The following is a 27,982-nucleotide window of genomic DNA, read 5'->3' as shown; positions in this document are numbered from 1 at the left end:
ACACACACACACACACACAACGTAATATCATTAACCTTGTGTGTGTAGTAAAGAATATCTTGGATCATTTATTTTTCCCTCTTCTCGCATTTCGTCTCTAACTGCCTTTGCGCTCCCACGTTGTAGCCCACCTCTTAATTTTCCCTCCCCCTGCGAGTGTCATCATGACGCACTGACAGCCACAGAATTGCTCACACTGGCTCCAAAGCTGAGAAGAAGCAGGACTATTTGACATGATGGAGAGATGGAAACGGTGTTGGCACTTCTGATCGCAGTGTTAACAGGAGATTTTCACACTTAGGAGAGAGAAATGACTCACAGGCTCCTCTTTAACCTTGGGAAGGATGTGGTAAATGGATGATCAACACAGGACTTCAGTGGCTTCTCTTTATTCTCCTCAAGTGTCAGGAAAGCTTTCGCGGCACTAACAAGCACCAGAAGTCACATACATTTTGGGCTTCACAGCAACTTTTCATGTTCACAGACTGGGAGAGGAACAGGGAAGCTCACACATTGACCAATGTCAACTACCGCTATGGGCGACTCTGCCTTAACTGGCTTAGAGGCAGCAGGTGTGGATGCTGTTAATCCTTTAGGGAGCTCCAATGGCAGCTTGTCCACGAGCAGTGCCTGGGGCATCAGTGGCAGCGGTCCATGGCTGTTGGCGTGCATGTTAACCCTCATCATCCTGATGACGGCTTGTGGAAACACTCTGCTGATCACTCTGGTGTTTGCCCAGCACTCCTTACGCAACACCTCCAACTGTTTCCTGGTGTCTCTCTTCCTGTCGGACCTGATGGTGGCGCTGGTGGTGATGCCGCCAGCCATGCTCAATGTGCTGTGCGGGGCCTGGGTGTTGTCGCCGGGCTTTTGCCCCGTGTGGCTCTGCTTCGACGTCATGTGCTGCAGTGCCTCCATTCTCAACCTATGTGTGATCAGCCTGGACCGCTATCTCCTCATCATCTCGCCTCTGCGGTACAAGCAGAGGATGACCTCTCCCCGGGCCCTGCTTCTGGTGGGAGGGGCCTGGGGTCTGGCCGCCCTCGCCTCCTTCTTGCCCATCAAGATGAACTGGCACAGCTTGGGTCACCGAAGTGGCCATTTCCCAATGCACGGGGCTGGCAGTGCCAACATCAGCACATACCCAGAGCTAAGCTTGCGATACCCCGCTTCCTACTTCCAGCTGTCACCCTCCGATGGCCTGTCCTTCCAGTGTCGTCTGCGGGTCACCCTGCCCTTCGCCCTGGTGGCATCCGTCCTCACCTTCTTCCTGCCATCCAGTGCTATCTGCTTCACCTACTGTCGGATTCTCCTGGTGGCACGGAGACAGGCACGGCGAGTGGCGGTGCTAAGTCACCCTCCGTACCCACAACATTCGCCCAGGGGGCCTTCTCAGCCTCCCTCACCAGGTGGGGGCGCCGTGGGACATGCTCACCATGACAGAGAAGACTACAGTCATCAGGAGCGCTCTATGTCACACCAAGTACCGGTGAGAGGGAGAGGGGAGTTGTAGAGGAAATGAAGGGAGATACATTGAGGCTACATCTCATTGCTGTGTAAACTGTCACTGCATGATCACTGTGTGCCTGGATAGGTTTCCACCATGATGCCTTCTCTGCCTCTCAGATCAGTTGGGTCGTTCCACAAAAAGAGTGCCTTTTGCGTCCCTTTGATATTTTTATAGAAATTGAGCTCCAATATTGAATTGTAAAAGCCTGTTATATTAAATGAAGTGCCCCTTTTAATATAGACCACATGGAGAACTCAATAAATCAGATTTTTAAAATACTTTTCATATTCAACATATTCAACATCCATGTCCCTCCATGGACTCTCTGTGACTTCTGGAAGATTTTAACCCACTTAACCCCAAAATGTCTCCAAGTTTTCACCATCATAGCCCTAGTTATTTGGTTGCTTTGACAAAGTCATTCATGAATATTATTATTTATTCATGTGATTAGTGATTATTTTAAGGTCAACCCTGTTACGTGAACTGAACTCTCATTTTAATAAGGTGAAACTATTGCTTTTTAAATAAAAAAGAAACATTGAACATCTTATAGTCAAATCATAGTGTAAAAGCAGGTGAGCTAATTCTACTCTTTTTGGCCATTTTCTGGTGGAAAACTGACCTGGTAGACCATAACGCGTCAACCGTTACCCATAGATAGACAAGCTGGAAATGTTTTAACAATAAAAACATTTATAATTGCCACTCCCTGTTACACACAACAAGGGGATTTATGGTTGATTTAAGATGAAGTCGTCAACTCTTTCAATCAACCCTACTTTATTCGGCACTTAATAGGCACTTACTATAGTACATTTTTTATTGAACCTCTTGAGATGGGAAAACATGTTTTTTATTAAGTTGAACAGGTGCTCTTAATGATAGGATGTTCAAATGAGGTGAAATTAAACCTTTTTTTCCCCCTAAGTTACACTGCTTAAAAGTTACCAAATTGGTGGAACGACCCAGTTGTCATGAAGGAAAACAAATGTGGTGATCTAGCTAAGATAATTACGACGCGGCCATTGACTTGGGAGATGAATCAAGAAGGTGAGATTAAAGAGTGACTGAACAAATGCCGATTGGCACCTGTGTTTTTATGTTGCTCATTAGAAAAAATGAGATTTCAGTCTTGGAGGTGTATTTCCTGACTGATTCTGCATTTGGTTAATGATGTTTGTCCTCCATGAGACACTGTAGATGTGGAAGCCTATTTCACTTCCTCAAAATCCCCAGAATGAATCTAAGATAACTAATGAAATCTGTACTAAATGTTGACATTTTTTGGAGGATGATATAGTTGTGCAATTTTACATCTAAGGTGTTTGGTGCAGTATTTCTCAAGAAAAAAATGTGCTGTGTTGCCTTATGCAAACAAAGTCAGAGTTGCTGGGGCAGGTCTGTCTCACTGTTTATGCTATTGGATAGAGAGCAATCACTGCAGCTGATCACAAATGGAAAATGGAAATCGGCAAATCAAAACCCAACCTTCATTTACCCGCTATGATGCACAGATGTTCCAAACTTCATTTTAGACTACTTACTTTATGACCAAAATTATCCTATTTACACATGTAGTACATTTTGACACTAGAATAACTGTTTGACTCATATCGTTGTCACATAGGCTGTTTTCAAAGGGATTCGTTGCTTTTTAAAGGCACTTGCTCTTTAAAGGTGGAGTGGGTGGGTTACAGTGCCTTCAGAAAGTATGCATACCCCTTGACTTATTCCACATTTTATTGTGTTACTGCCTGAATTCAACATTTATTTACAAAACTAAAAACATGTTTTTTGAAATGTTAGCTAATTGATTGAAAATGAAATACATATGTATTCATACCCCTGAGTCACTACTTTGTAGAAGTACCTTAGGTGGCGATTACAGCTTTGAGTTGTCTTGGGAATGCTTGTATTAGCTTTGCACATCTGGATTTGGTGATTTTCTCCCATTCTTCCTTGCAAATTTTCTCAAGCTCTATTAAAATAGATGGGGAGTGGCGGTGAACAGCAATCTTCAAGTCTTGCCACAGATTTTCAATGGGATTTAAGTCTGTGCTTTGGCTGGGCCACTCAAGGACTTTCACATTCTTGTTCTGAAGACATTCCAGCATTGCCTTGGCTGTAAGCTTGGGGTCATTGTCCTGTTGGAACGTAAATCTTCACCCACAGTCTAAGGTCGTTTGCACTATGAAGCAGGTTCTCATCAAGGATTTGCCTGTATTTGGCTCCATTCATTGTTCCATCTATCCTTACCAGTCTCCCAGTCCCTGTTGCTGAAAAGCATCCCCATAGCATGATGCTGCCACCACCATGCTTCCCGGTAGGGATGGTGTTAGACGGGTGATGAGCGGTGCCTGCTTTTCTCCAGACATAGCGCTTTGCGTTCAGGCCAAATAGGTACATTTTTGTCTCATCAGACCACAGAATCTTTTGCCTTATGCTCAGAGTCTTTCACATGCCTGTTTGCAAATTCCAGGCGTGCTGTCATGTGCCTTTTTCTCAGGAGTGGCTTCCGTCTGGCCACTCTCCCATAAAGCCCAGATTGGTGAAGTGCTTTAGAGATTGTTGTCCTTCTGGCAGGTTCTGGGTAGTCCCATATTTTTTCAATTTTCCAATGATGGTGACCACTGTGCCCTTGGAAACTTTCAACACTCTAGAAATGGTTTTATATCCTTCCCCAGATATATGCCTCATCACAATTATATGTCAGAGATCTACAGGCAGTTCCTTGGACTTCATGGTATATTTTGTGATCTGACATAGTCAACTGTGGGACCGTATATAGACAGGTGTGTTTCTTTCTAAATCATGTCCAAAAAAATTGTCCACAGTTGGACTCCAATCAAGTTGTACTGACATCTCAAGGATGATGAAAGAAATTTGAAGTATCATAGCAAAGGGTTGTGGATACTTATGTAAATTAGATTTCTGTATTTCATTTTCAAATACATTTGCAAAAATGTCTAAAAACATGTTTTTACTTTGTCATTATGGGGTATTGTGTGTACATGGGTGAGAAAAAAAACATTTAATACATTTTGAAGTCAGGCTGTAACACAACAATGTGGCATAAGTCAAGGGTTATGAATACTTTCTGAAGGCACTGTAGGTAAGTGTGTGTTTGTGTGTGTGAGAGTTGGCTTTGCCACTTTGCACTCATTGATCTCCCCTCTATTAAAGTGAGGTGGGCAGCTGAGGAATTGACACACTGAATACATTTTACATCCACTAAAATAAAAGAAACTGAATAGAGTGAAATAAGTGAAAGACAGTTTAAGATGGGAAAGAGCTTGAAATTCAGAAATGAAACGATTAAAAAACATCTGAAAGAGACAGAGGGAGGAGAGACGATGGCGCCTGTTGAATGCAAAGTGGTTGCTAGTTAGAATAAATGGCACAGACCTTGCATTGTATTTATGTAGTCAAGGGCCTGCGTCTCCACTCCTGAGATTGAGTGCCAAGGACAGTAATTCATAACAATGTTGTTCCACGCAGAGACATTTCAATGTATTCAGCAACACGTCACATCTCTTTCAATGTGATAATTACATCTTGTTAAATGCAAACGTTAACTTTTTTCAGACTCCTCGACAATATCAGGCCAAGGATGCATCTAAAGTGTGTCATCTTCTGCTCTTGAAAGCAATATGGTGGAAGCTATAGTTTATTTTCTTTCGCCACTCCAATTATAAAACCTAAGTATTTACATGGTAGCTCTTAGGTACAGAGTAAGTGCACATTGTTACACAATACTTACAGCTATTTATACCCGTTTGCTGTTTCTACATAATGAATTTTCTATGCATTAGATTTGTACTCACCCTGGAATTATTGTTTTAATTCCATTGAGTTCATTTGAAAATCCTTGAAAATGTGCATGCCGCAAACGTGTGTAACAGTTTTAAGAATCATGTAACAATGTGGACCTGTAGCTACCATGTACATTTAAATACCTAGGATTTGGACACATTGTGATGCAGTCCTCGTCTCTGACTGCCCAGTCTGTCCCTCTATCCTCAGTTGTCAGTGAACAGCGAGCGGCGGCTGGCCCACAGGCAGGGCCGGAGGGCAGTGAAGGCCAGTCTGACCCTGGGAGTCCTGCTGGGCCTCTTCTTCAGCGCCTGGCTGCCCTTCTTCATCACCAACATAGCCCAGGTCAGTGGCTCAGACTAGGTGAGACTCTGGATTAAAGGGATAGTTCAGTGATTTAAGCAATCCATCCCTTTAATGTCAAGCTTTGAAGAGTATACATGTTCTCCTGAAATTCTAGTGAAAGCTCAGTTTCCAAACTTGCACTTTACGTCCAAGTTAATAAATTAAATTGGCTTATAAGATGCGTAATCAAATCGGGCCATTATTTTTTCTTTATCAATGATATTGTGCCTTGTTGCTGTAAACTTTTAGATTCAAAGGACTCTCTTATCATCTTAAATCGAGGGATTTTCAGGAAGAACGATGAGCCAAAACACTATGGGATCAGCTAGCTGCTCTGAGCTGAGACTAATAGAAATCTTTAAATTGGTTGCTGCTCATCTTCTCAGGGTCGAAACTTGCAAACCACAAGCACACAGTATATTGTCTATCTGTTCTCCTTATGTTCATTGTGTACAGCCTATTCATTGAAATTAATTCCCTGTATTACAGAACCTAGATCACATAAATTCAATGCCTGATGCATCATCTTATAGCAATTAAGCTCCCCTTTGTCTGTGCTCTAACTCTGAGGTTACCTTATTCCTCTGACTGGGAAAGGTGTCAGCTCAGTGTGTAACATAAAAGGATTTAATCTAAATTGGTAATTATTGTTTTCCTGCTTTCAGGCTTTCAATGATCCAGTCATTTCATTTCCCATCTGTGTCCTTCACTTCACTCCTCCAGAATATAGCCAACAGAGGTTTCAGTGTGTCTGCCGTCCTCCCCCCTCCCTTCACACTCCATGTGGTATGTGAACACCCCCTCCCTTTTTTCACCTTCTCACTCCCTGCCTCCTTCCATCTTGATAAGATAGGACACTTTCCTCCAACAGCAGTCTCCTCCCTCTCTCGCTCTGATATGCCATAGTGAGCCAGTTTCTCACCCTTCTATGGGTTATGTCCCTAATTTACATATATATGTTCTACTCAGGCCAAATTACAGTAGCTGTACACTGATGAAAAGAGCATTTGAAATAATATTTGCTGTTTTACCTCTTATTGGCTACATATTTACATTGGATACATACAGTGCCTATCATAAGTATTGACCCCCCCTCCTGGATTTCTTCACATTTTGTGTTACAAAGAAAAAAACGAATATATATTGAATAGATAAGTATTCATCCCCCGAGTCAATACAAAAAAAAACACCTTTGGCAGCAATTACAGCTGAGTTTTGGGGGGTTAAGTGTCTAAGCTTTGCGCACCTGGATTGTGCAATACTTGCCCATTATTCTTTTCAAAGATTGTTCAAGCTCTGTCATACTGTGCAGGTGTATTCATCGACCTGGCCAAGGCTTTCGACTCTGTCAATCACCACATTCTTATCGGCAGACTCAACAGCCTTGGTTTCTCAAAATGACTGCCACGCCTGGTTCACCAACTACTTCTCAGACAGAGTTCAGTGTGTCAAATCGGAGGGCCTGTTGTCCGGACCTCTGGCAGTCTCTATGGGGGTGCCACAGGGTTCAATTCTCAGGCCGACTCTTTTCTCTGTATATATCAATGATGTCGCTCTTGCTGCTGGTAATTCTCTGATCCACATCTACGCAGACGACACCATTCTGTATACTTCTGGCCCTTCTTTGGACACTGTGTTAACTAACCTCCAGACGAGCTTCAATGCCATACAACTCTCTTTCCATGGCCTCCAACTTCTCTTAAATGCAAGTAAAACTAAATGCATGCTCTTCAACCGATCGCTGCCCACACCTGTCCGCCCGCCCAGCATCACTACTCTGGATGGTTCTGACTTAGAATATGTGGACAACTACAAATACCTAGGTGTCTGGTTAGACTGTAAACTCTCCTTCCAGACTCGCATTAAGCATCTACAATCCAAAATTAAATCTAAAATTGGCTTCCTATTTCACAACAAAGTCTCCTTCACTCATGCTGCCAAACATATCCTTGTAAAACTGACTCTCCTACCGATCCATGACTTAGGCAATGTCATTTACAAAATAGCCTCCCAACACTCTACTCGGCAAACTGGATGTAGTCTATCACAGTGCCATCCGTTTTGTCACCAAAGCCCCATATACTACCCACCAATGCGACCTGTATGCTCTCGTTGGCTGGCCCTCGCTTCATATTCGTCGCCAAACCCACTGGCTCCAGGTTATCTATAAGTCCTTGCTAGGTAAAGCCCCACCTTATCTCAGCTCACTGGTCACCATAGCAGCACCCACCCGTAGCACACGCTCCAGCAGGTATATTTCACTGGTCACCCCCAATGCCAATTCCACCTTTCCTTCCAGTTCTCTGCTGCCAATGGCTGGCACGAACTGCAAAAAAAAAATCACTGAAGCTGGAGACTCATATCTCCCTCACTAACTTTAAGCACCAGCTGTCAGAGCAGCTCACCGATCACTGCACATAGCCCATCTGTAAATAGCCCATCCATACCTTATCCCCATACTGTTATTTAGAATATTTATTTTGCTCCATTGCACCCCAGTATCTCTACTTGCACACTCATCTTCTGCAAATCTATCACTCCAGTGTTTAATTGCTATATTGTAATTATTTCCCCACTGTGGCCTATTTATTGCCTTACCTCATTTGCACACCGTATACAGACTTTTATTATTGACTGTTTGTTTATTCCATGTGTAACTCTGTTGTTGTTTGTGTTGCACTGCTTTGCTTTATCTTGGCCAGGTCGCAGTTGTAAATGAGAGCTTGTTCTCAACTAGCCTACTTGGTTAAAAAAAAAAATTATTTTTAAATTGACTGTACTTTTGTTTGTGTGTACCTCTGTGTTGTTGTTTATGTCGCACTACTTTGCTTTATCTTGGCCAGGTTGCAGTTGTAAATGAGAACTTGTTCTCAACTGGCCTACCTGGTAAAATAAAGGTGAAATTTTATTTTTTATCTAGTAACCCAAAAAGTGTTAAATCAAAATATATTTTATATTTCAGATTCTTCAAATAACTACCCTTTGCCTTGATGACAGCTTTACATACTCTTGGCATTCTCTCAACCAGCTTCATGAGGTAGTCACCTGGAATGCATTTCAATTACCAAGTGTGCCTTGTTAAAAGTTAAATTATGGAATTCCTTCCCTTCTTAATGCGTTTGAGCCAATCAGTAGTGTTGTGACAAGGTAGGGGGTATACAGAACATATAACTATTTGGTAAAAGACCAAGTCCATATTATTGCAAGAACAGCTCAAATAAGCAAAGAGAAACGACAGTCCATTACTTTAAGACATGAAGGTCAGTCAACACGGAACATTTCAAGAACTTTGAAAGTTTCTGCAAGTGCAGTCGCAAAAACCATCAAGCTCTATGATGAAACTGGCTCTCATGAGGACCGCCAAAGAAATGGAAGACCCAGAGTTACCTCTGCTGCAGAGGATAAATTCATTAGTCAACGGTCTCAGAAATTGCAGCCCAAAAAAATTCAGCATCAACTGTTCAGAGGAGACTGCGTGAATCAGGCCTTCATGGTCGAATTGCTGCAAAGAAACCACTACTAAAGGACACCAATAATAAGAAGAAACTTGCTTGGGCCAAGAAACACAAGCAATGGACATTAGACCGGTGGACATTTGTCCTTTGGTCTGGAGTCCAAATTTGAGATTTTTGGTTCCAACCACTGTCTTTGTGAGACGTGGTGTGGGTGAACGGATGATCTCTGCATGTGTATTTCCCACTGTAAAGCATGGAGTTGGTGTTGTTATGGTGTGGGTGTGCTTTGCTGGTGACACGGCTGTGATTTATTTAGAATTCAAGGCACACTTAACCAGCATGGCTACCACAGCGATATGCAATCCCATCTGGTTTGGGCTTAGTGGGAATATCATTTGTTGTTCAACAGGACAATGATGCAACACACCTCCAGACTGTGTAAGGGCTATTTTACCAAGGAGAGTGATGGAGTGCTGCATCAGATGACCTTGCCTCCACAATCCCCCGACCTCAACCAAATTGAGATGGTTTGGGATGAGTCGGACCGCAGAGTGAAGGAAAAGCAGCCAAAAAGTGCTCAGCATATGTGGGAACTCCTTCAAGACTGTTGGAAAAGCATTCCAGGTAAAGCTGGTTGAGAGAATGTCAAGCGTGTACAAAGCTGACATCAAGGCAAAGTGTAAAATATATTTTGATTTGTTTAACACTTCCTTGGTTACCACGTGATTACATGTGTTATTTCATAGTTTTGATGTCTTCACTATTATTATTATTGTAGAAATAGTCAATAAAGAAAAACCCTTGAATGAGTAGGTGTTCTAAAACTTTTGAACCAGTAGTGCATGTGAATTTAATAGTTTTTCACTTTTAATAACTATCAAAAATGTCTAAAAACCTGTTTTTGTTTAGTCATTATGAGTTATTGTGTGTAGATTGATGAGGTTTTTATTTATTTAGAATAAGGCTGTAACGGTCTGAATATTTTCTGAATGTACTGTATATTAATTAGGCTTGCCATAAATACATATGCAACCTTTTAGTTAAAACATTTTTCATTAATTTGTAAACATTTATATAAAAAAAATAGTTGTGTGTAGATCGGTGACCCCCTATAAAATTCAATCCCACTTTGTAACACAATGTGAAAAAAAATACAAGGGGGGTGCATACTTATGATAGGCACTATATTTCCGACAAGCTACATATTTCTGATAAGAATATTTGTTTCACAAAATCTTAAATGTTGTGTACATACTGAACACAACCCCAATGCCTGTCTGTTGCCCTCTCTCTCACCTGTCAGGCGGTATGCGAGTGTGTTCCCCCGGCCCTCTTCGATGCCATCACTTGGCTGGGCTACTGTAACAGCACCATGAACCCCATTATCTACCCGCTGTTCATGCGTGACTTCAAACGGGCCCTGGGGCGACTGCTGCCCTGCTGCTCTACCCACTCGCCCCGCAGACCCTCGCCGGAGCTCTCCCTCTGCAACTCTGGTGAGCCCAACCTGCCCACAGCAGAGCCCCCCTCCCTGGCTTCCGATCCCCGACAGCCCCCTGCCACAGACACCGTCAACTTGTATGACGCAGAGCATGCTGGGATTGAGCTGCCCTTGATGCTGCCCAATCAGGTGGACACGCTGGACTGAAGGGGATGATGAAGAGAGCATGAACAGATGCTGTGTTACATACTAAAGTATGACCAAGAGTAGAGGATGGGAAACTTGGCTGAGGGGAAAGGTTGGTTGGAGGAAGGTGTGTCCTGTTGGGGTTGGTAGCAAGATGGAAATATTTTCTAGAAGGTGTAATTTAGCATACAGGGCAGGAGTGGATGAGGAAGAGCTAGGCACTGAGAATCACTGGGTGACGTCACTGTGATAACTATAATCCCCAACAGATGGAATAATCGACCGGAGGAATTCAGGAAAATAGTTAGAACTCATTCATGCTGCATTGTCTTTATATCCATAAAAGTGGGGGATGTCTATAATTAAATGTTTTGTAATTAAATGTTTTTAAATTTACATCCTGCCTACATAAAACCGACAATACTTTAACACACTATACATTATGCAACACTTTTTTTTCTTCAGATTAATTGGTAAATGAAATGATTGAAAACTTAGACTGCCATAGTTAAATAAAAAATAAAAAAGCCCTTAAGGAGTTCACATGTTCATGACTAGTTCAATGAAAGACTTTCTTTTAGATTTGTGGTACTGACGCCTTAGCTGAATGTTCTGGCACCCGAGTGTGCTGTGAAGGTAAAGGAGGTCTTTCTACACACGATTGGGATGTTGTTGGTAATTCAAGTTGAGAAGAGGCAGACAAACTGCAGTGAGGCAGTTGGTCCTGTAACCTCCTATGTCCGCCTGTTTGGTCCCATGTGCTTGGGAGTCCAGCGTGTGTCCTCCCAACTCCAGGACGTGTGTTCAGTGTCAGACTCTGTCCCCTCCACTCCCTCCCCCCATTCCTCCTCCAGGTCTTTTCCCCATCCATCAAACTCTAGATGGGAAGGTGCACCGTTGTCCTCATGGGTGGCATTCCCCTCAGAACTCTGTTGCAGGTTACCCTCAAGAATGTTTTCAGTTGAAACAACATCGATCTCGTTTAGCGAGTCCAATAGATCTGATATGTCGGGGATATCCCAACCGTCTCCCATATCCTCTTTTTCCTCCAGCTGCCCTCCCTCACCCATGCAAGTCTCATCTGCTCCAGCCGAAGAACCAACCAGTTTTTGCTCTTCAGCCACGTCCCCTTGTACTGATTGGACCATGGCTATGTCCAGTATTCTCTCGGTCATAGTAAGTGGTTGAAGAGGTCCGCCCCCAGCTCCTGGAACTTCTCTGGTAGGCACGCCCACTGCTACAAGGATGGTATCCATCTGACGCATGTAGTCCAAGTGACCTTTCACCTAAAAGAAGGGGAGGGGGGGTTAAAAATCATTTGAGTATGTGCGAAGAAGGAAAAGTGGGCTTTGTGGACACATTTTCACCCTTTTACCGCTGGAAATTAAAAACATACCGTGGACTTGTTTTAATGACCTGGAAATTACATTACACTTTTGATTTCACGCCGTGGTAACTGAAGTTTTGCCATGAATAGGCCACGTTATAACCCGCAAACGTAGAGTTCCATCATTTCCATTCAAACACTAGGGCCAGGACAATACCAGTGTCGCAATATTTTTTCATGGCAAAAATGAAAACACGAAGCAGACCAAACTCTGGTCCTCTAAAAACCTGCCGTATGTAAAATATTGCGTGCTATAGCTTGGAAAATAAATACATGTGCTCTGGATAACAACATAATGATTTAATGATGCTTTGTGTTTTGTTTCCTTGCCACGATACTGGTATCATCCCGACCCTATTCAACACATGTCAAGGTTGTAATGCTCTCCAAGTTGTCCTTTGTGCATTGCCTAGTTAAGTAAAGGTTACATTTAAAATAAAAATCTACCATGATGATTTTCTGTCAAAGGTTGTCTTTTCATATGACAAGTCCATGGGGGTGGTGGCTGAATACCTAAGCCTGGCTGTGAACTGACAGTACAAGCTGCAGTTACCTTAACATAGTTTTCCTTCAACTTGAAATAAATGGTGTATTATGAATACATGTCTATTATGTTGTAGTAATAAAAGGTTTTAGAGACAGTATTGGCAAACAAGAGAAAGTACAAGGTTGCCTGACACCAACTAAAATGTACTATTGAACACAGCCATTGTGTAGCTAGAAGTCTTCTCAACCTTCAGTCTGCTGAAAAACTCACGCAATCAATGCCTCCCGGCAGCTCAATAGTAAACGTTTTCAGATCTCAATAGCTTGGCCTCTAACTCCATTCCTAAGGCCGTGGAGGCATTGAGGCCTGTAGCATCATGAAGCTACAATGGGCGTTTAGAGGATGAAAGGATCACACCTGAGATTTCTTTATGCCTCTCTCTAATGTCAATATGCCTTGTCTACTGCGGTCTTGGCTAGTTTTTACGGTTTTATTTCACTGTAGAGCCTTCAGTCCTGCTCAAAATGCCTTAGATAGCTCTTTCGTCCCACCCCACACACATGCGGAGACCTCACCTGGCTTAACTTGTCCCTCCAGAGACAAAACCTCTCTCATTATCACTCAACGCCTAGGTTTACCTCCACTGTACTCACATCATGGCAAAAATGAAAACACGAAGCAGACCAAACTCTGGTCCTCTAAAAACCTGCTGTATGTAAAATATTGTGTGCTATAGCTTGGAAAATAAATACATGTGCTCTGGATAACAACATAATGATTTAATGGCTTTAATGGCAATTCTATGGCTGGCCATCCTTTCCCCCTGGCTATTATCCGCCACAACCCCGATTACTAGCCTGTTCAACCTCTCTTTCGTATCGTCTGAGATCCCTAAAGATTGGAAAGCTGCAGCAGTCATCCCCCTCTTCAAGGGGGAGACACTCTAGACCCAAACTGCTACAGATCTATATCTATCCTACCCTGCCTTTCTAAAGTCTTCAAAAGATAAGTTAACAAACAGATCACCGACCATTTTGAATCCCACCATACCTTCTCCGCTATGCAATATGGTTTCCGAGTTGGTCACGAGTGCACCACAGCCACGCTCAAGGTCCTAAACAATATCATAACCGCCATTGATAAAAGACAGTACTGCGCAGCCGTATTCAATCGACCTGGCCAAGGCTTTTGATTGTCAATCACCGCATTCTTATCGGCAGACTCAATAGCCTTGGTTTCTGAAATGACTGCCTCGCCTGGTTCACCAACTACTTCTCAGATAGAGTTCAGTGTGTCAAATCGGAGGGCCTGTTGTCTGGACCTCTGGCAGTCTATGGGGGTGCCACAGGGTTCAATTCTCGGGACGACTCTTTTCTCTGTATATATCAATGATGTCGCTCTTGCTGCTGGTGATTCTCTGATCCACCTCTACGCAGACGACACCATTCTGTATACATCTGGCCCTTCTTTGGACGCTGTTAACAAACCTCCAGACGAGCTTCAATGCCATACAACACTCTTTCCGTGGCCTCCAACTGCTCTTAAATGCAAGTAAAACTAAATGCATGCTTTTCAACCGGTCGCTGCCCGCACCCGCCCACCCGTCTAGCATCACTACTCTGGACGGTTCTGAATATGTGGACAACTACAAATACCTAGGTCTGGTTAGACTGTCAACTCTCCTTCCAGACTCACATTAAGCATCTCCAATCCAAAATTAAATCTAGAATTTTGCAGCAAAGCCTCCTTCACTCAGGCTGCCAGACACATCCTCGTAAAACTGACTCTCCTACCGATCCTTGACTTTGGCGATGTCATTTACAAAATAGCCTCCAACACTCTACTCAGCAAATTGGATGTAGTCTATCACAGTGCCATCCGTTTTGTCACCAAAGCCCCATATACTACCCAACCACTGCGACCTGTATGCTCTCGTTGGCTGGCCCTCGCTTCATATTTGTCGCCAAACCCACTGGCTCCAGGTCATCGATAAGTCTTTGCCTAGTAAAGCCACTCCTCATCTCAGCTCACTGGTCACCATAACAGCACCCACCCGTAGCACGTGCTCCAGCAGGTATATTTCACTGGTCACCCCCAAAGCCAACTCCTCTTTTGGCCGCCTTTCCTTCCATTTCTCTGCTGCCAATGACTGGAACAAATTGCAAAAATCACTGAAGCTGGAGACTTAAATCTCCCTAACTAACTTTATACTTGCACAGTCATCTTCTGCACATCTATCACGCCAGTGTTTAATTGCTAAATTGTAATTATTTCGCCACTATGGTCTATTTATTGCCTCCCTAATCTTACTACATTTGCACACACTGTATATAGATTTTTCTATTGTATTATTGACTGTATGTTTGTTTATTCCATGTGTAACTCTGTGTTGTTGTTTTTGTCGCACTGCTTTGCTCCATCTTGGCCAGGTCGCAGTTGTAAATGAGAACTTGTTCTCAACTGACCTACCTGGTTAAATAAAGGTGAAATAAAAATCACCAGGTGAGTCAGTACTGCACAGTGATCTGTGAATTCTCCCTCTGCGTACACCTGGTACTTATTGACTTCAGGCAAATTATTTTGTTAAGCAGCATGTGCTAAACAACAACAGTCAGTGCAATAACAAAAGCACAATGATGCTGTGTTGGACAGAAAACAAATGGACTAAGCTGAAACCTAGTGTCATGTAATGTCATGTAAAAGCTGCCACTTTTCATTTGGAAAGGACTAATTGAGGTACAATAGTCTAACTCACCACAGAAGATAGATCCACGTTGAATATGCGGCGATCATTCAAGCTGATTGGCTGAAGCCCTGCAACAGACAGCTGTGCCGACGAACCCCTGTACACGTATCCCAGTAGCCAGTCCCCTCTGACAGGTTGATGGACCAATTAATAAAAACCACAGCACCTTTGTATCATGAATATGCTACCTTTATCAATGAAGAGACTAAATAATTTCTATGCTTATTTATGCCATTCCTAGTAGATAAAGAATGCATGCATATGAAAATATTTCATGCATTTTTCTAATTTCGAAATGGTCATAAATATTTTTAATTGACAGTAGCTCAAATTCAACATTTTCTGTATACATATTTTGCATCACCCAGACAACAACCTCACCCCCCAAGGTAAGATGGGATATCTTTCTCACCTGCAGTATCCATTCACTATCTTCCCAGCGACCACCTTGACCATTCTCTCCCAGGCTTGGGCGGTGCCATCTACTGGGGCACCCAATAGGACAACATCCTCCACCACGCCCTCACAACCTGAGAACATGTACAACAGGATAGAGAGAGTTTGTTAATTTGAACAGTTCTGTATTGCAGTTGTGTGTGTGTGTGGAAGAGGTGACATGTAATCTGGCAAAATTCTCTCACAAAAATGAATCTTTTGATTAATAGATCAAAAGCATACCTAGATGATTCTGCAATTTCTTTTAAGGCATTTCAGTTATATGCAACAATACAATTTGACTATTGTTAGGCTTGTTACACTATGTATAAAGTCAGGCAAGGGTTTAGTGTGTTTGCTATACCTTGATCTTTGGCAAGTTCCTGAAGGCAGAAGTAAATAACCCTCGCACCAAGACTGAAGCCAATGAGACTGACAGGACGCTTTCCCTTTAAAAACACCAATGCTGATTTGTTGACAACAAACATCATGACACAGGCTTTCAAAATCCAGATAATTGTAAACACATCTACAGCAAAAAATCTATAAAATCTAACTTTAGTTGTATAAGGACATGTTCATTGTAAAACCTTCAATGTGAATGTTCAAATTCCAATGACAATTACAGCTAGAGCTCAGCGATATGGCATAAAAATCTGGATTTAGTTTTAATTTACAGGATTTTCACGATATTTTTACATTTTGAAACATTTTTACACACTGCATTTCAAACAGTCTGCAATAATCTATTGAATTCAGTGCTTGTGAAATTATACCTAGGATAAATAAGCCTTCCACAACCATAAGACCCACAAAAATAATTTTATTATTATCAAAATGGTTTAAACCAGCTTTTTTTTTGCAAAAATCACTGATCTGGCTATGAAAATGCCCTTTTTGTCTCAAATTTAACCAGAACCATGCATAATGCACATTCACTAATAACGACTAACTTCTTGTAGCAGGCATTTAAAAAAATACCAGGTCTCAAACAATCTCTCAAGCACAAGCCCACGTGTTCTTAAGTAGCCAGCTCATCTTTATATTTCAAGTAAGCCAAATTAGCAACGTTGTCGATATATTTTGCGAGTTTTCATACCCCTCCAGCAACTTGTATTGGTAAAAGATTCTAGCAACAAATTCAGCTACTTTTCAGGCTGCCTTTGGGGAGTTATGACACCAAGGGTTACTACGGTTTTGAAAAGCATTCAACTTTTCCCACTCAATTCTGCCACAAATAAGAGCAGGAGAAGCGGTCTGTGCAACAAAAGTTACAGCAACTGCGCACACACAGGTGTAGAAGCACAAGGGGTGGGGGTGAAAATCTACGTCCGGGACCGCAGCAAGGCAAATTGGTGCTGTGACGTCACGAAAAAACATAATCTAGCGACAAATCAAGGAGCCAATAGCAGATCACTGAAAAATACCTTTATTTAACTAGGCAAGTCAGTTAAGAAAAAAAAAACATTTACAATGACGGCCTACCCCAGACGACGCTGGGCCAATTGTGCACCGCCCTATGGGACTCCCAATCACGGCCGGATGTGATACAGCCTGAATTCGAACCAGGGACTGTAGTAACGCCTCTTGCACTGAGATGCAGTGCCTTAGACCGCTGCGCCACTTCGGAGACTAATGCACACTGCTTGCTAGCTAACAAGGTAGAACAGTTGAACTGTTATGAACACACCCCTCTGTCCGTCTCCAACTGTTTGAACAGCATGCTAGCCTGTCCACTTTGTTCAAACTGAGCATTCATTTTCCAGAATCAATGTTAATTGATGCTCCTGTTTTAGTAGTGTCTGTTCTGTGTGCAATTTCAGGAGTTGAGACAGAAAAAGGGCATTGTTAGAAAGGTTAAGTTCTTTTAAAGTAAAATAATGTCTCAATGTCTTTCGGTTTCCATATGACCTATTTTGTTGGACCAAACCTCAAATGCAAATAGCAAGTTGAAACCGTTTGTCAGAGAGGAAGAAGTGATCTCTCTTCTTTGTTGTTGTGAGTGGCAGGGGCTTGGTGTGTGTAAATGGGAAGGTGCAGAGTCACAGCAGAAGAAGTGAAGGAGACGAGACAAAAAGACATGCGAACAAGTGGACATTAACGCTCATACAAAAATTAAATAAAACTCCATTATTTTATTTATTTATTTCAAATTTGTCTCACATCATTTTTATTAATTTGATGTATCGCCGAGCCCCAATTACAGCTACAGTGTCTCCGTAATTATTTGGACAGTGAAGCATTTTTTCTTCTTTTGGCTCTATACTCCAAAAGTTAGGATTTGAAATCAAACAATGACTACAAGGTTAAAGTGCAGACTGTCAGCTTTAATTTTAGGGTATTTTCATCCATATCGGGTGAAGGATTTAGAAATTACAGCAGTTTTTGTACATCAAAGTATTGGTACAAATTCACTTGTGTAGTAAAAAGTTAAGTATATGTTCCCATATTCATAGCATGCAATGACTACATCAAGCCTGTGACTCTTTGTTTTGGTTGTTTCAGATGATTTTGTGCCCAACAGAAATGAATGGTAAATAATGTACTGTGCCATTTTGGAGTCACTTTTATTATAAATAAAAATAGAATGTTTCTAAACACTTCTACATTAATGTAGATGCTACCATGATTACAGATAATCCTGAATGAATTGTGAATAATGACACACAAGTGAATTTGTCCCAATACTTTTGCTCCACTGGGGGGGGGGGGACTATGTACACAAAGAGCTGTAATTTCTAAACGGTTCACCCATAATGGGTGTAAAGACCCTCAAACTAAAGGTGACAGTCTGCACTTTAACCTCAGTCATGGTTTGATTTCATATCCATACCTTTGAAGTATAGAGCCAAAAGAAGAAAAAAATGCTTCACTGTCCCAATAATTATGGAGGGCACTGTAAATCTAGATTTCATCCATCCTTAAACGTATTAGTATTTACTTATGTAATTAACAAGAGATCCCCGTTTCAACGGGATTGAATCCTACTGAGCGGTCATGCTGGTGTGTGGTGGCAGCTGTTATCAGTAGTGAGAAGCGTACCTGCTGCCTACTCCTCAGCACCTGGGCTAGGTGTTTTCCCACCTCAGCTGAGCGACTAAGACACACAGACCAGGGATTGTCTATAACACTGGCCACCGCAAGCAGAGAGGCAGGCCACATAAGCGCAGTCACAATACCTAGACAAGGACAAGTAGGGGAAAGAGCTTCTCAGTAGTGGAGGGTTACTAGGCTATCTATGAGACTGGAGGACAACACTCAATTTAGGATGCTGGTTGGAATTCAACAATCAATCAAACTTGCTATATTCATGGAAAAAGTTTTACCTTAAACAAAAATGTATTTAGACTTTGTTTATACAGTGCAGGGTTAATTGAATGAGGGGCATGTTCAAAGTTAGTCCTTGAACTCCTGGGTGAAACCAGAAAGAATTCTCAATGGTGTAGCCTACTACAAAATCCCATTCAACCAAACAAAGGCTAATTTAACTCAGTCACATTGCTTGCATATAAACTCACATGGCCCCTTATTTCCAACAACACAAATATCAAAGGAACCCTCAGCCTTCTTTCTAACAGCTGTTGCCGACGTTCTATCAGACAAGCCTCCGGATCACGACGTGTCATCCCTATTGATGGCATTTTCAGCACAAGATATTGTAACCCATAAAAATATGCCTCCCCTTGACAAGATCAACTTAAGATATCTGTTCAACCAGCTTCTCTGAATGTATCCCTCGCCATGTCTTCCCTCTCATTTCAATGCAATGTCTGTCTAAATAAAATAAATAAAAATGTGTACAATTTAGTGGAATTACACTCTCAATTTTTTTTTAAACAACTAGCCAGGGGTGAGGCATGTTCTGATGGGGAGGAGTGGTGTGATTACCTACCTGACAGCACGGTATACTTGAGGGCCTCCTGGGCCACCATGCTGACCAGGCCGTCAAGAAGAGCAGCCATGGTGGAACCCAGGTCCCTAAGGAAACGAGACTCCCACACCAGACAATACTGCTCCCCGCACGCACCCAGACTGCACCAAGGAGCCTGGAACGAACCTGAGGGTGGGAGAGAGGACAGGAAGCGAGAGTTCAGCAAAGTGGATACCGGTAGGTGTGCGTCCCATGAAACTATTAATTGTAATAGTGATGGACACCTATATGGAAAATCTATATCAGTTGCATTTTTTCAATTCGCTACCGATATCATATGGTGTTATGAATAACATTGCAACTTCCTGTTCCGTCAAGATTCTCCTACATTTTGCCTCCATGGGTTTGTAAAGTATGTACAGTAGATGACCTTGGTAGTTTAAGTGGTAGTCAGTGCTCACTCACTGTATTTTCCAGTGCACAGCCAGCCAGTCACAGCCACAGTCAGGTGTAGGTGCTTCCCTGAGCTCAGTGGCAGAAACTCAAACTCCTCTATTGCTCCCACCCGCTTATTCATCTTATAGCCTAGCGAGAGAGAGAGAAAGAGCGAGTGAGACAATAAGGTAAACGATCATAGGAAAGAGATTCTGATCTCAAACAAAAAATGTAAAAAGTAGACAAACTATCTCCAATCAAAATGGAGACCAACTATCTTCATACACTGCCAAAGTCCCTTCATCTCCCAGTGATCTCACCAGTTAAGCCAGCCCCTGCTGCTCCAAACAGGGAGGCCATGATGGCGATGCCAGTGGCTGAGCCCAGAACAGCCGCCCCTCCAGCTCCAAGTACGGCCGATGCCCCCGCCGCTACCAGTGGCGCCGCCAACCCGCCCGTCACACCTACAGTTGAAGTTGGAAGTTTAAATACACCTTAGCCAAATACATTTAAACTCAGTTTTTCACAATTCTTGACATTTAATCCCAGTAAAAATTCCCTGTCATAGGTCAGTTAGGATCACCACTTTATTTGAACAATGTGAAATGTCAGAATAATAGTAGAGAATGATTTATTTCAGCTTTTATTTATTTCATCACATTCCCAGTGGGTCAGAAGTTTACATACACTCAATTAGTATTTGGTAGCATTGCCTTAAAATTGTTTAACTTCTTATGGATGGTGGCAGTATTGAGTCGCTTGGATGACTGATGTGCCCAGAGTAAACTGCCCCCTACTCACTCCCAGAAACTAAGATATGCATATTATTAGTAGATTTGGATAGAAAACACTCTGAAGATTCTAAAACTGTTTGAATGATGTCTGTGAGTATAACAGAACTCATATGGCAGTCAAAAACATGAGAAAAAAAATCCAACCAGGAAGTGATTTGTAGTTTTTCTATCTAATCCCTGTTCAAACTACAGTGTCTGTGGGGTCATTTTGAACTTCCTAAGGCTTCCATTGGCTGTCAACAGCCTTTAGAAACTTGTTTTATGCGTCTCCTGTTACTGGGCAGAGAATAGGAGCTCAGTCAATCAGTGGACTGCCTGGGAACAGTGAGTTGTTTACTGCGCGAGCACGTTTGGCGCACCGCTCCTTCTTTTTCTTCTGTAATGAATACGCTATTGTCCAGTTGGAATATTATCGACGTTTTATGTTAAAAAGACCCTAAGGATTGATTGTAAACATCATTTGACATGTTTCTACGAACGGTAATGGAACTATTTGAGTTTTTGTCTCTTGTTTTACGCTCACGCGTTATGCCTTTGGATAGTGATCATAACGCACGAAAAAAACGGAGGTATTTGGACATAAATATGGAGTATTTCGAACAAAAATAATATTTATTGTGGAAGTAGGAGTCCTGGTAGTGCATTTCGACCAAGATCAGCAAAGGTAAGGGAAGATTTATAATACTAATTCTGAGTATAGTTGACTCCAGAACTTTGCTGGTATCTGTATAGCTTGCTTTGATGGCTGAGCTGTGTACTCAGAATATTGAAAAATGTGCTTTCGCCGAAAAGCTATTTTAAAATCTGACACAGTGGTTGCATTAAGGAGTAGTATATCTATAATTCTTTCAATAACTGTTGTAAATTTTATCAACGTTTATGATGAGTATTTTTGTAAATTGATGTGCTCATTCACCGGTAGTTTTGGTGGGAATACATTTTCTGAACATCACGCGCCAATGTAAAAATGGGGTTTATGGACATAAATATGAACTTTATCAAACAAAACATACATGTATTTTGTAACATTGAGTCCTGGGAGTGTCATCTGATGAAGATCATCAAAAGGTTAGTAATTCATTTTAGCTGACTTTCTGTTTTTTGTGACGCCTCTCCTTGCTTGGAAAATGGCTGTGTGGTTTTTCTTGTTTAGGTGCAGTCCTAACATATTCTAATGTTTTGCTTTCGCCGTAAAGCCTTTTTGAAAATCGGACAATGTGGTTAGATTAAGGAGAATCTTATCTTTAAAATGGTGTATAATAGTTGTATGTGTGAGAAATTTTACTTATGAGATTGTTGTTTTGAATTTGTTGCCGTGTACTTTCACTGGCTGTCGTCATATCGATCCCGCTAACGGGATTCAAGCCATAAGAAGTTAACTTCCGGACTGATGTCTTGAGATGTTGCTTCAATATATCCACATCATTTTACTTCCTCATGATGCCATCTATTTTGTGAAGTGCATCAGTCCCTCCTGCAGCAAAGCACCCCCACAACATGATCCTGCCACCCCCATGTTTCACGGTTGGGATGGTGTTCTTCGGGCTTGCAAGCTTCCCTCTTTTTCCTCCAAACATAAAGATGGTCATTATGGCCAAACAGTTCTATTTTTGTTTCATCAGACCAGAGGACATTTCTCCAAAAAGTACGATCTTTGTCCCCAAGTGCAGTTGAAAACCGTAGTCTGGCTTTTTTATGGCGGTTTTGGAGCAGTGGCTTCTTCCTTGCTGCGCGGCCTTTCAGGTTATGTTGAAACAGGACTCGTTTTACTGTGGATATAGATAATTTTGTACCCGTTTCCTCCAGCATCTTCACAAGGTCCTTTGCTGCTGTTCTGGGATTGATTTGCACTTTTCGCACCAAAGTACGTTCATCTCTAGGAGACGGAACGAGTCTCCTTCCTGAGCGGTATGGCGGCTGCGTGGTCCCATGGTGTTTATACTTGCATACTATTGTTTGTACAGATGAACGTGGTACCTTCAGGCATTTGGAAATTGCTCCCAAGGATGAACCAGACTTGTGGAGGTCTACAATTTTTTTTTCTGAAGTCTTGGCTAATTTCTTTTGATTTCACCATGTTGTCAAGCAAAGAGACACTGAGTTTGAAGGTAGGCCTTGAAGTACATCCACAGGTACACCTCCAATTAACTCAAATGATGTCAATTAGCCTATCAGAAGCTTCTAAAGCCATGACATCATTTTCTGGAATTTTCCAAGCTGTTTAAAGGCACAGTCAACTTAGTGTATGTAAACTTCTGACCCACTGGAATTGTGATACAGTGAATTATAAGTGAAATAATCTGTCTGTAAATAATTGTTGGAAAAATGACTTGTGTCATGCACAAAGTAGATGTCCTAACGGACTTGACAAAACTATAGTTTGTTAACAAGAAATTTGTGGAGTGGTTGAAAAACTAGTTTTAATGACTCCAACGTAAGTGTACGTAAACTTCCGACTTCAACTGTACATTAAATAAATGGCATAATTTTCTAATGAGTGAGTAATACATTTTTGGGGGAATTTCTCAATGTTGCCTCTCATACTAGCGATTGGCCCAAGTAAAAGCACTGACCAATCACAGCTCCTCCACCCACAGTGGCCAGGCCAATGAGGAGGTAGCGTCGTAACTTGCGTCCTCTCTCTTTCGTCTGTCGCCGAGATGACTCCTCTCTGAGAGATAAAAGACAATCTGAATATACAGTGAGATACATAATGGTCTTTAAACAATATATGTATTGGTGCATTCATATAGGCTACTCAACGACAATGTTTACAATGTGACGGAAGTACTACAGTTTATGAATACATGTTTCACCACAGGGTCATTCCATACTGAAACCAAACCAAGTAGACCATAAAGGATAAACAAACTTACTGTTGTAGTCAGTCCTGAGGCAAAGCAATGACACAAAAGAGAGTACACAATGTAATTACCCATGCAAAAATCCCACTGCCGCTTACATAGTTAAACATTTTATCTAGTTAAACATCTTCATGACTAGGGAAGCTCGTTGTTATTCATTCTTCTCTCCCTCACTTACGCGCTCTCCACCACTCCCTCTCTCAGTCGTTCGCCCAGCGTCGCCTCAAACTCCTCCAGTTGCTGAGGGGACACTCGCAGTAGACAGCTGACATGGCGAATTAGGACTCGTGATCTGGAGTCGTACAGGCCTGTGGACAAAGTATGTTTTGGTCACATTCAGAGACATTGTTAGTACTTTATGAACTTTCCAGTTATGATTAAGGCCAACTCTACTAATTAATTAATGTAAGCTACTTACCATCTTTGACGGAAAAAGACACAAGGTCCTGTGAGTGAGAGAGAATGACAAGGAACTTGTGAATGATCTTAGAAGTGTCAGTATGCACAAAGCTTACTTTGTTTTGAAGTGCTGGTCAACAAACATAATAAGTTACATGCAGGTCACTTGTGCAAAAAAGAAAGAGCTTGGTCATATCACCAATACACTGATTAATCATTCCAGCATTTGATTGGATAGGTGCAGGGCAGTGACCGAACCCACCTGTGTGATGGGAGTGGCACCTGCAGACAGTAGTGGCTCAGCCTGAAGGATAGAGAGGAAGGTGTCGCTGCCCTCGAATCCCAGGCCTGCCAGAAATGCCCCCATGACGGGCATCACCGACTCGTCCAGACCCAGCCATTGCACCAGCCCCTCCAGGTACTGCTCCCGGAAACACCTGTCCAACGATTAGAGGACAAAGTTTAGGCAAAGCCAGCAAGACGTTCATATTGTTCATATATCAACAAATGTATTAAAAGAACCTTACAGAAGGACAACCATCTCTGCAGCACTTATAGCTTCTTTAATCAGAACAGTTTTCAGCTGTGCTAACATAATTGCAAAAGGGTTTGCTAATGATCAATTAGCCTTTTAAAAGTATAAACTTGGATTAGTTAACACAACATGCCATTGGAACACAGGAGTGATAGTTGCTGATAATGGGCCTCTGTACGCCTACGTAGATATTCCCATTGAAAAAAAATCTGCCGTTTCCAGCTACAATAGTAATTTACAACATTAACGTGTTTGGGGTAGGGGGCAGTATTTTCACGTCCGGATGAAAAGCGTGCCCAGAGTAAACCGCCTGCTACTCAGGCCCAGAAGCTAGGATATGCATATTATTAGTAGATTTGGATAGAAAACACTGAAGTTTCTAAAACTGTTTGAATGATGTCTGTGAGTATAACAGAACTCATATGGCAGGCAAAAACCTGAGAAAGATTTCCCACTTCCTGGTTGGATTTAAGGTTTGTAGTTTTTCAAGTGATTGCCTATCCAATATACAGTGTCTGTGGGGTCATATTGCACTTTCTAAGGCTTCCACTAGATGTCAACAGTCTTTAGAACGTTGTTTCAGGCTTCTACTGTGAATGGGGAGAGAATAAGAGCTATTGGAATCAGGTGTCTGGAAAATTGGCATGAGCTCAGTCATGCGCACCGCCGTGAGAGCGAGCTGAGTTCCATTTCATTTCTGAAGACAAAGGAATTGTCCGGTTGGAATATTATTGAAGATTTATGATAAAAACATCCTAAAGATTGATTCTATACATCTTTGACATGTTTCTACAAACTGTAATGCAACTTTTTAGACTTTTCGTCTGGCCTTGTGCATGCGCCTTCTGCATTTGGAATAGTGAATTGAACACGCAAACAAAAAGGAGGTATTTGGACATAAATATGGACTTTATCGAAACAAAACTAACATTTATTGTGGAACTGGGATTCCTGGGAGTGCATTCCGATGAAGATCAAAGGTAAGTGAATATTTATAATGCTATTTCTGACTTTTATTGACTCCACAACATGGCGGGTACCTGTATAGCTTGTTTTGGTGACTGAGCGCTGTACTCAGATTATTGCAAAGTGTGCTTTCCGCCATAAAGCTTTTTTTAAATCTGACACAGCGGTTGCATTAAGGAGAAGTTTATCTTTAATTCTATGCATAACAGTTGTATAGTTTATCAATGTTTATGATGAGTATTTCTGTAAATTGACATGCTCATTCACCGGAAGTTTTGGAGGCAAAACATTTCTGAACATTACACACCAATGTAAAATGGGGTTTATGGATATAAATATGAACTTTATCGAGCAAAACATACATGTATTGTGTAACATGAAGTCCTATGAGTGCCATCTGATGAAGATTATCAAAGGTTAGTGATTCATTTCAGCTGTATTTCTGGTTTCTGTGACGCCTCTCCTTGCTTGGAAAATGGCTGTGTGGTTTTTCTTGTCTAGGTGCTGTCCTAACATAATCTAATGGTATACTTTCGCTGTAAAGCCCTTTTGAAATCGTACACTGTGGTTGGATTAACGAGAAGTTTCTTTAAAGTGGTGTATAATACTTGTATGTGTGAGACATTTTAATTATGAGATTTTTGTTGTTTTGAATTTGGCGCTCTGCTATTTCACTGGCTGTTGGCGACGCTAGCGTCCCACATACCCCAGAGAGGTTAACAATGTCTACACTGTATTTCTGATCAATTTGATGTTATTTTAATGGACAAATGTGCTTTTCTTTCAAAAACAAGCTAATATTATATATATATATATATATTTTTTTTAAGGAATGCAGTCCGGCTTTAAATTTACTCTTCAGAGTTGTAATAGTAGCATGCAATTTCGAAATTGGGTGGTGCATCATCAGTTCCTCTTGTCATTGCATACCTTAGAGATATTTATAACTTGGCTGAAATGTCCAGATCACCTAGCCCATGTCAGCTAACGTCGTTTTTTTATTTATGTTTTTCAGCCCATAGATAGTTATAATTTCTCACTCAAATATAACATGAATACACATTAGACATGGCAAAATGTATAGAATTGCAAGAATATTTGCTTTAAAACTGCAAAATTCTCTCCAACAAGAGGGGTGTGAACAGTTTGTCATGTACAGTGCATGTGCCCATAGAAATAGACGTGGCATGTGCGTCGGGGGTGATGTTCCCCAATGCTGAAAAGGGCCCGTGTGAAACAGTTTGGTAACCCCTGCAGTAGAGTACCTGTTCTCAGGTCCAGGAAATAGCTGGCCCAAGGAGACCCCACAGAGCCCTGCGTAGGCAAAACGCCCTGGTTCAGTCAGCTGCCTGCCAATCACTGCCACAGCGATAGGTTCATCCGGCCTATCTCGACCGGGCTTCTCCCCCCCTGGATCTGAAGATATTGACAGATAATGTTACTGCTATTACACATGAACAAAATGTGTCATATCTTGATAAAGGTTTGATACATATGACATATTTTCAACAATGCTGCACTAGAACAGTCAGTGAAGGGCAACAACTAATCTACAAAAATGTGCTAACTAGCTACATGAAAAACAAATGTTCGCCTGCATCACGGAGAAACTCACTGAACCCAGGCAAAAATAAGTCCCCCCCCAAAAAAATATGTAGCAACTTGCTAGTTAGCTAGCTACCTCCTTCCATACGCTGCCTGAATGAGTACGTTCACTAACTAGTTAGACAACAAAAATAAGTTAAGTGTTCTAGTTAGCTATCTAGCCAAATAAACTGGGGACTACGATACAAGTTCTCTAGCTAATGTGCACTCACTGTTCGAAACAGCTGGCGGATAGATAGCTAACGTTCGCTATGTAAAGTTAAGCTAGCTAGCTTACGTTAGCTAGTTTAAGTTAACTAGCTAGATAACCCCACGTTGACACGTAGATGTTTCTTTATAAATGCAAAACATTATCGATTACCTGGAGTCAACACTGGATTAAAACAGTGTTGTTTTGTTCTTTCCTCCTCCATTTCACTTTGTTAGCATGATGGTTCAGCTAGGTTGTTGTTATCTACTTGTGGTTGAAAGTTCAATGAACTTTTTGCAATTTGACCAAAGAGCTGACGCGTTCAAGCAAGGTCGTGTTCAAAATTGTAACGTTGAGACACAGCTTGTACAGACGTAGAACGATCTGAAACACCTCGTTCGTTCATTCAGCAAGAGTAAATGGATGAGGGGAAATTATTATATGACCCTCGATATTTATTGGAAAGGAGCATCAAGCTCATCAACGTGCACTTTCACCATACTGTGAAGTTCATC

At 41.8% G+C, this 27,982-nt stretch overlaps 2 protein-coding genes and 1 pseudogene across 2 annotated transcripts; 2 read left to right on the top strand and 1 right to left on the bottom strand.

The window, feature by feature from the left end:
• Nucleotides 1-120: 120 nt before the first annotated feature.
• On the top strand, nucleotides 121-5,689 carry LOC115166360 (5-hydroxytryptamine receptor 6 pseudogene; annotated as a pseudogene).
• A 352-nt stretch (nucleotides 5,690-6,041) lies between these two features.
• Nucleotides 6,042-10,774, top strand: LOC115166359 (5-hydroxytryptamine receptor 6-like). The gene is made up of 2 exons (XM_029720274.1): nucleotides 6,042-6,457; nucleotides 10,430-10,774. Exons 1-2 carry the CDS (start codon nucleotides 6,344-6,346, stop codon nucleotides 10,772-10,774), a joined length of 459 nt encoding a protein of 152 aa, XP_029576134.1. The 5' UTR covers nucleotides 6,042-6,343.
• A 284-nt stretch (nucleotides 10,775-11,058) lies between these two features.
• tmco4 (transmembrane and coiled-coil domains 4) lies at nucleotides 11,059-27,958 on the bottom strand. The gene is made up of 14 exons (XM_029719330.1): nucleotides 27,639-27,958; nucleotides 26,938-27,088; nucleotides 24,434-24,608; nucleotides 24,191-24,218; nucleotides 23,951-24,080; nucleotides 23,482-23,579; nucleotides 20,435-20,578; nucleotides 20,145-20,264; nucleotides 19,701-19,865; nucleotides 18,851-18,987; nucleotides 16,173-16,257; nucleotides 15,786-15,903; nucleotides 15,383-15,500; nucleotides 11,059-12,039 (listed from the first exon to the last, which is right to left on the bottom strand). Exons 1-14 carry the CDS (start codon nucleotides 27,688-27,690, stop codon nucleotides 11,488-11,490), a joined length of 2,073 nt encoding a protein of 690 aa, XP_029575190.1. The 5' UTR covers nucleotides 27,691-27,958; the 3' UTR covers nucleotides 11,059-11,487.
• Nucleotides 27,959-27,982: the final 24 nt, after the last annotated feature.

The sequence above is a fragment of the Salmo trutta genome, chromosome 28, assembly GCF_901001165.1.
Source record: "Salmo trutta chromosome 28, fSalTru1.1, whole genome shotgun sequence".
NCBI lineage: Eukaryota > Metazoa > Chordata > Actinopteri > Salmoniformes > Salmonidae > Salmo > Salmo trutta.
This window is presented reverse-complemented; position numbering and strand designations above follow the sequence as displayed.

Excerpts from the sequence above, each read along its gene's own strand:
- LOC115166359 (XM_029720274.1), top strand. The coding sequence starts at position 6,344 with ATGATCCAGTCATTTCATTTCCCATCTGTGTCCTTCACTTCACTCCTC. Across the intron at positions 6,458-10,429 it reads CTCCCTTCACACTCCATGTG|GCGGTATGCGAGTGTGTTCC; the intron begins GTATGTGAACAC and ends CTCACCTGTCAG.
- tmco4 (XM_029719330.1), bottom strand. The coding sequence starts at position 27,690 with ATGGAGGAGGAAAGAACAAAACAACACTGTTTTAATCCAGTGTTGACT. Across the intron at positions 27,089-27,638 it reads TAATCCAGTGTTGACTCCAG|ATCCAGGGGGGGAGAAGCCC; the intron begins GTAATCGATAAT and ends CAATATCTTCAG. Across the intron at positions 24,609-26,937 it reads TTTCCTGGACCTGAGAACAG|GTGTTTCCGGGAGCAGTACC; the intron begins GTACTCTACTGC and ends ATCGTTGGACAG.